Here is an 8,931-nt window from a genome sequence, read left to right on the forward strand (position 1 = left end):
CTGTCTCCATATCTCTTCAGGGGGTCTAGCTAGAGCCAAGAACAAAGGGACACTTGACACTTCTGAGGTCTTGGAGGGGAGATGCTAAATGCTGCTTGAGGGAAGGTATCTCTGGGAACCATTTCACACGTCTCCAGAGGAAAATAATATATATTCATTAGTAGCGCGGCCGTGGCCCAATCAAACAGGCAGCAATTATGATATTACCCCCACATATTGGGTATCGACGTACTCAGGAGAAATTGCATAACAAAATTTATTGTTACATTTCTGTTTTTACACTTGTGAAAATAAAAAAATGGTTCTGAATTAAAATGTTTGCAAAAAAAAGTTAAATGTTCATTTTTTCCTTCCACATTGTTGCAGTTCCTGTGAAGCACGTAAAGGGTTAATAAACTTCTTGAATGGGGTTTTGAGCACCTTGAGGGGTGCAGTTTTTAGAATGGTGTCACACTTCGTTATTTTCTATCATATAGACCTTTAAAAATGACTTCAAATGTGATGTGGTCCCTAAAAAAAAAGGTGTTGTAAAAATGAGAAATTGCTGGTCAACTTTTAACCATTATGACTCCCTAACAAAAGCGCAGATGGAACTAGCAGATGCCAAGTCGGCGCTTGCGTTAGTGCAGTCCGTTTAACGGATTTGTTGAACGGACTGCACAACGCAAGTGTGACACCTAGCCTAAACCCTCATATGACTGTGGCAGAGAAAAGTTATGGTTCTTGGGAGAAGGGAAGGAAAAACTATCAGCATAGACGAGTGAGCAGATGCTGCGATGAACAGATAGTATAAAGGCGCTTCTATCGTCCCCTGTGCCACACACTGACCAGGCCGTGCCCTATGGGAAGGGAGGACGAGGCAGCACGGGAGAGGGACACGCACTTCCGCCCTTAGCTAACATGGCTGCCGAAAGCGCTAAGCACTCACATATACGTCACCTACAGGAACACTACACACCGGAAGTATCGTCTAACGGAAGTGCGCCACCTCTCGCGATATCTGCGCGCAACCACGTGATTTCTTCCTTTTCCTACCCAGCTCCAGGACAAGATGGTGGGTGCTTTTCTGTGTGTGATAGTAATCCGATGCCATCTGTGCTTGGTGGCGCTTTTTAGGGGGCTTATCTCGTGTGTGACAGAAAGTCTTTTCATGGCCGGTCCGTGCGGCAGGTTATTATCGGCAGCGGCGGGGATTGCTTGTTAGGCCTCGACCGTTTTAGAACTCCGGACTGGCGTGTAGAACAAGTCCGTGCTCTCTGCGCTTACAATGTCTCCTGGTGGGGCTGCTACTCGTACATTAAGCTCATGTGCAGGGGCTCCGCATGCAGGGGGCTCGGCATATACATGTATGGGCTCAGTATACGGGGGGCTAGGTATGGGCTCCGCATGCAGGGGGCTCGGCATATACATGTATGGGCTCAGTATACGGGGGGCTAGGTATGGGCTCCGCATGCAGGGGGCTCGGCATATACATGTATGGGCTCAGTATACGGGGGGCTAGGTATGGGCTCCGCATGCAGGGGGCTCGGCATATACATGTATAGGCCCAGTATACAGGGGGCTAGGTATGGGCTCCGCATACAGGGGGCTCGGCATATACATGTATAGGCCCAGTATACAGGGGGCTAGGTATGGGCTCCGCATACAGGGGGCTCGGCATATACATGTATAGGCCCAGTATACAGGGGGCTAGGTATGGGCTCCGCATGCAGGGGGCTCGGCATGTACATGTATAGGCCCAGTATACAGGGGGCTAGGTATGGGCTCCGCATACAGGGGGCTCGGCATATACATGTATAGGCCCAGTATACAGGGGGCTAGGTATGGGCTCCGCATACAGGGGGCTCGGCATATACATGTATAGGCCCAGTATACAGGGGGCTAGGTATGGGCTCCGCATACAGGGGGCTCGGCATATACATGTATAGGCCCAGTATACAGGGGGCTAGGTATGGGCTCCGCATGCAGGGGGCTCGGCATGTACATGTATAGGCCCAGTATACAGGGGGCTAGGTATGGGCTCCGCATACAGGGGGCTCGGCATATACATGTATAGGCACAGTATACAGGGGGCTAGGTATGGGCTCAGCATACAGGGGGCTCGGCATATACATGTATAGGCCCAGTATACAGGGGGCTAGGTATGGGCTCCGCATACAGGGGGCTCGGCATATACATGTATAGGCACAGTATACAGGGGGCTAGGTATGGGCTCAGCATACAGGGGGCTCGGCATATACATGTATAGGCCCAGTATACAGGGGGCTAGGTATGGGCTCCGCATACAGGGGGCTCGGCATATACATGTATAGGCACAGTATACGGGGGGCTAGGTATGGGCTCCACATACAGGGGGCTCGGCATATACATGTATAGGCCCAGTATACAGGGGGCTAGGTATGGGCTCAGCATACAGGGGGCTCGGCATATACATGTATAGGCCCAGTATACAGGGGGCTAGGTATGGGCTCAGCATGCAGGGGGCTCGGCATATACATGTATAGGCACAGTATATGGGGGGCTAGGTATGGGCTCAGCATGCAGGGGGCTCGGCATATACATGTATAGGCCCAGTATACAGGGGGCTAGGTATGGGCTCCGCATACAGGGGGCTCGGCATATACATGTATAGGCCCAGTATACAGGGGGCTAGGTATGGGCTCAGCATATACATGTATAGGCACAGTATACAGGGGGCTAGGTATGGGCTCAGCATACAGGGGGCTCGGCATATGCATGTATAGGCACAGTATACGGGGGGCTAGGTATGGGCTCAGCATATACATGTATAGGCACAGTATACGGGGGGCTAGGTATGGGCTCAGCATGCAGGGGGCTCGGCATATACATGTATAGGCACAGTATACGGGGGGCTAGGTATGGGCTCAGCATATACATGTATAGGCACAGTATACAGGGGGCTAGGTATGGGCTCAGCATACAGGGGGCTCGGCATATACATGTATAGGCACAGTATACGGGGGGCTAGGTATGGGCTCCGCATGCAGGGGGCTCGGCATATACATGTATAGGCACAGTATACGGGGGGCTAGGTATGGGCTCAGCATATACATGTATAGGCACAGTATACAGGGGGCTAGGTATGGGCTCAGCATACAGGGGGCTCGGCATATGCATGTATAGGCACAGTATACGGGGGGCTAGGTATGGGCTCAGCATATACATGTATAGGCACAGTATACGGGGGGCTAGGTATGGGCTCAGCATGCAGGGGGCTCGGCATATACATGTATAGGCACAGTATACGGGGGGCTAGGTATGGGCTCAGCATACAGGGGGCTCGGCATATACATGTATAGGCACAGTATACGGGGGGCTAGGTATGGGCTCAGCATACAGGGGGCTCGGCATATACATGTATAGGCACAGTATACGGGGGGCTAGGTATGGGCTCAGCATATACATGTATAGGCACAGTATACGGGGGGCTAGGTATGGGCTCAGCATGCAGGGGGCTCGGCATATACATGTATAGGCACAGTATACGGGGGGCTAGGTATGGGCTCAGCATACAGGGGGCTCGGCATATACATGTATAGGCACAGTATACAGGGGGCTAGGTATGGGCTCAGCATACAGGGGGCTCGGCATATACATGTATAGGCACAGTATACGGGGGGCTAGGTATGGGCTCAGCATACAGGGGGCTCGGCATATACATGTATAGGCACAGTATACGGGGGGCTAGGTATGGGCTCAGCATACAGGGGGCTCGGCATATACATGTATAGGCACAGTATACAGGGGGCTAGGTATGGGCTCAGCATGCAGGGGGCTCGGCATATACATGTATAGGCACAGTATACGGGGGGCTAGGTATGGGCTCAGCATACAGGGGGCTCAGCATATACATGTATAGGCACAGTATACGGGGGGCTAGGTATGGGCTCAGCATGCAGAGGGCTCGGCATATACATGTATAGGCACAGTATACAGGGGCTAGGTATGGGCTCAGCATACAGGGGGTAGATATGTATATATATAGGCACAATGTATGGGGGTACTTGGGCACATCATACAGGGGGCTCGGCATATACATGTATAGGCAGTGTATGGGGGTACTTGGGCCCGGCATGCAGGGGGCTCGGCATATATATTTATAGGCACAGTGTTTAGGGGTACTTGGGCACATCTTATATATGTATAGGCACAGTGTATGGGGGTACTGGGGCTCAACATATATATGTATAGGCACAGTGTATGGGGGTACTGGGGCTCGGCATATATATGTATAGGCACAGTGTATGGGGGTACTTGGGCACATCATACGGGGGCTCAGCATATATATGTATAGGCAGTGTATGGAGGTTCATGGGCACAGCATACAGGGGGTAGGTATGTATATATATAAGCACAGTGTATGGGGTTACATGGGGTCAGCATAAAGGGGGCTAAGGGTATATATAGGCACAGTGTCTGGGAGTACTTGGGAACACAGTGCTGCGGTTTTCTCCTCCATTGCCCCTCTGCTTACTGTGGGAGTCTTCCAGTAGGTGAGGGACTAGCTCAGGACTGATGGGGACAGATGAGATCCTTGGCAGGTCAGGGCATATATAGTGGTGGCCCATATTAATCCAATATACCCACTGTGTGTTGCAGGCGGACGCTGAACAGAAGAAGAAAAGGACCTTCAGGAAGTTCACCTACAGGGGTGTGGACTTAGACCAGCTGCTTGATATGTCCTAGTAAGTAATGTTAATGACTTCTTGGCTATGATTTGTTTTCTAGAGTTAGTGAATCGATTTGCAGCACCCGCATTAGTACTCTATGGCTGGTAGACGGGGAGCACTGAGGACCACCTCCTGATGTCCGCAGCTCTGCTTTTGATTAACTTCCCTGTTGTGATATCACATGTGCTTTCAAAGATGATATTGTGCCAGACCAGCTAATCAAAAGAGCTGCAGATTCCAGGAGGCATGAGGCAGTTGTCACTGCTGGACTGGATCTTGCAAATTGATTCGCACCCTCTCCACTATTGTCACATGGCTGCATATTTGGGGCTAATGTTCTTCGTCTTCTTCCCTAGTGAGCAGATTATGCAGCTGTACTGTGCCCGTCAGCGCCGGCGTCTGAACCGGGGTCTGCGTCGTAAGCAGAACTCTCTGCTGAAACGTCTGCGTAAGGCTAAGAAGGAAGCACCTCCCATGGAGAAGCCCGAGGTCATCAAGACTCATCTGAGAGACATGATCATTTTACCAGAAATGGTAGGCAGCATGGTGGGAGTTTACAACGGCAAAGCCTTCAACCAAGTTGAAATCAAGGTTAGTATTATAGGATACTGTGACTTCTGCTTTCCTCTTTAGTATATCCATACATTCATATAAGAATGAAGTACACCCTCAGCATTCCTACCTGCCAGGCAATGGGAATGTTCGGTGTGTCATGTATTCTGTGGGTGGTTTTGTACTTGGGGACTGTTAACTTGCTTATCTACAGTTTGATAACACACTCTTCCCAATTAAGCGACTTTCTGCTTTTATCCCCCACCCATCTTCTTCCAAGCGTCATAACGTTCTGTTGCTATAGCAGCTTGAGTGCTTATTGTTTGGGGTACGAGTTGAGTTTTATGTTAACTTTTACTAACGGTACTGGAAAACGGGAGAAAAAAAATTCCAAAAGCATTGAAATTGGGGGGGGAAAAAGCATTTCTGCAATGGGTGTTGGGTTTTTGTCCATGCAGTATTAAACAATCGTATTTTTGTGCACTGTTGCAGCAAAAAAGGAAAACTGTTTGCCGATCTGCTACTTTTTATAGGCTACTTTTATAGTTGCTGTGACTAACTATTATGGAAAGATTTTTCTCTTTATGGGGTGGAAGGGATAACTCGAACTTTTATTTCATATTAAATCTCTACATATTTTTTTTTTCCATAAGTGCCCTTAGGGGACTCCAGCATCGAAGTTCATTCACTTATACTATATATGACCGGCTCTGCCCTCACATACTGTATCCTCACCCATCCCTTGTAAACTGTTATCTCTCACGGGCGCAGGGTCCTCTCTCCTCCTGTACCAGTCAGTCGCATATTTTGTTCACGATTATTGTGCTTGTTTTTGTTATGCATACCCCTTTTCTCATATTAAGCATCATTTAATAAATGGTGCTATACTGATAAATATACTGCAACATTGCATAATATAGTGTAAATGACCTTCTCTTATGGAGCCCACTCAGTCTGGGCTTCATAGCAGGTCCAAGATTGAGGCGCCTGGCTGCAATAACAACCGATCAATTTCCTGTGATCACATCACTGTAAGCCACTATCTGAGACTGACAGCAGTATTTAAAGGGACTCTGTCACCTGAATTTGGAGGGAACAATCTTCAGCCATGGAGGCGGGGTTTTGGGGTGTTTGATTCACCCTTTCCTTACCCGCTGGCTGCAATATTGGATTGAAGTTCATTCTCTGTCCTCCATAGTTCACGCCTGCACAAGCCAAGATTGCCTTGTGCAGGCATGTACTACGGAGGACAGAGAATGATCTTCAATCCAATATTACAGCCAGCGGGTAAGGAAAGGGTGAATCAAAAACCCCATAACCCCACCTCTATGGCTGAAGATTGTTCCCTCCAAATTCAGGTGACAGTCCCTTTAAGTAGTCAAATTACAGTGGTGGCCACAGGATCTGGCAGCTTTAGTTGCAGGAAAATGCCAGCTATGTGTTACAGCTGGTATCTGACAGCAAGGGCTTGTAACTCCACATCTACATATATGCTTGTGTCCTCGAAGGGAACCTGTCAGTGTCAGGATCGTGCCATTATTCTGATTAAAATGACACCTTGGTTGATGAAATCCATCTTGTGGTTGTTAATCTATTTTCAGTTTTGAGTCAATGATCTGCTCGTGCTCCAGGGCAGCCTGTTGCAAGGATGGCGGAGATCTTCATGTGGTGCTCTGCTTTATTCATCAGAAAGCCATACTGATGAATAAAGCAGAGCACCACATGAAGATCTCCGCCATCCTTGCAACAGGCTGCCCTGGAGCACGAGCAGATCATTGACTCAAAACTGAAAATAGATTAACAACCACAAGATGGATTTCATCAACCAAGGTATCATTGTAAAAAGTATAATGGCACCGACGTGACACTGTGTGTAAGTTACTGACTACAGTCTTCCTGACCGGTTCCCTTTAAACTGGCAGAAAGCTGTATACATTATGGGACCAACCCTGTCTACTACCTATTGAGGAAGAGAACAGTGCTGAATTATCCATTTTGAAGGGAACCTGTCAGCAGGATTGTGCACAGTAACCTACCGACGGTGTCAGGTCAGCGCCGTTATACTGAGTAAAATGGTACCTGGGGTGACGCAATCTGTCTTGTGGTTGTTTATTCTTTATTTGTAGTTTTCAGTTAATGATCTGCTCGTGCCCCCGGGTGGCTTGTGGGGGGCTTTGTGGTTCTCTGCTTTACATATTCATCTATATGGCTTCTGACAGGTCACTGATCCCTCAGTGCACATAATGTGTTTGAAAAAAAAAAAAAAAAAAGCATTCAGCAGGCAGGTGTCCGTGCCTGTGTAGCATGATCGCTTCTATAATGTGCATTGAATTTTATTTAGTGATATACATTTATTCTGAAAAGAAAAAACCTCACTAAATGGAATAATTTAATGCATGTTATACATGTGAACACATTACAGTGCAGGAGCCAGCCTGCTAATTTTATTTATTTTTTTCTCAATACATATACAGTATGTAAAATAGGGGGAAGGTCAGTGAGGGATCAGTGACCCGTCATAAAGATGAATATATAAGTAGAGCGCCACATAAAGACGAAGCACGAGAATCTCATTAACTCAAAACTAAAAAAACAAATTAAACAACCACAAGACTGATGCCTCTGTAACCCTGCATGGACAGATTGGGCTGTTCTTATCCTGATAGGTGGGATCTCACACAATTACTTACGCCCAAAATCACTCTTGGTTTAGTAAATCTTTATATAAATGTTGCAAAACCTCATGAATAAGCTTGTTACTTGTACTCTGTCCTGTAAAGGCAGTTTATTCACTGACTGTTGGCAGAATGAGAATTAAATTACTCCATAACTGACTCTGCGGCTAAAAATCTGCAAAGGGCCTGCTTGTGTATACTGTTTACATTTACTGATTACAAATAGGCGTTCGCTGTAGTTTTTTTTTTTTTTCCGTTTTTTTTTTTTTTTTTTTCATCACTTTACTGTGTTAATTAGCGAGCACAGAGAAGCTTGTGCCATGTTTAAACTTGGCTGCAGGAAGCTATATGTAGAGATGCAGCGGACAGTGAATTGTAATCTTACTTTATTCCAATGTTTTGTTTTTCAGCCTGAGATGATTGGCCACTACCTGGGTGAATTTTCCATCACATACAAGCCTGTAAAACACGGCAGACCTGGTATTGGTGCCACTCACTCCTCCAGGTTCATTCCACTGAAGTAACCGCCTCATGTTGTAAATAAAAGTGGATTTTCCATTCTCCTGTCTTTGTCTACCTATGTGGTGCAGCGAGCTAGTAACTGCACTAAACCGTTCGTGTATGCTCACAATCATGATCATGTCCAATGTATATGTGAATTGTTTATTTGGGATCCTCCTTAATCCTTCACAGTAATAGCTTGTGTACTGCTGGTATGTTTCAAACAATAAATACATTTAATATGGGTGCTATGAATTATACTCAGTAATATTGGCCTGCTTCATCACAAAAGATCCCTGTAGATGGACCTTTGAAAGTGTTGTCCAATAGTAATGAGTGAATATACTCGTTACTCGAGATTTCTTGAGCACGCTCTGGTGATCTCCTGAGTATTTGTAAGGCTATGTTCACACTTTGCAGATTCCACTGCGGATTTTTCCGCAGCAGAATTCCAAAATCCGCAGTGAAAACCCGTTGCGGTTTTTACTGCGGATTTATCGCGGTTTTTACTG

At 47.1% G+C, this 8,931-nt stretch overlaps 1 protein-coding gene across 1 annotated transcript; it reads left to right on the forward strand.

Moving 5' to 3' along the window:
- Positions 1-944: 944 nt before the first annotated feature.
- On the forward strand, positions 945-8,478 carry RPS15 (ribosomal protein S15). Its single transcript, XM_069739732.1, has 4 exons — positions 945-1,054; positions 4,621-4,706; positions 5,048-5,282; positions 8,329-8,478. The coding sequence occupies exons 1-4, from the start codon at positions 1,052-1,054 to the stop codon at positions 8,440-8,442; spliced, it is 438 nt and encodes a 145-aa protein (XP_069595833.1). The 5' UTR covers positions 945-1,051; the 3' UTR covers positions 8,443-8,478.
- The last annotated feature ends 453 nt before the right edge of the window (positions 8,479-8,931 follow it).

The sequence above is a fragment of the Ranitomeya imitator genome, chromosome 1 (genome assembly GCF_032444005.1).
Source record: "Ranitomeya imitator isolate aRanImi1 chromosome 1, aRanImi1.pri, whole genome shotgun sequence".
NCBI lineage: Eukaryota > Metazoa > Chordata > Amphibia > Anura > Dendrobatidae > Ranitomeya > Ranitomeya imitator.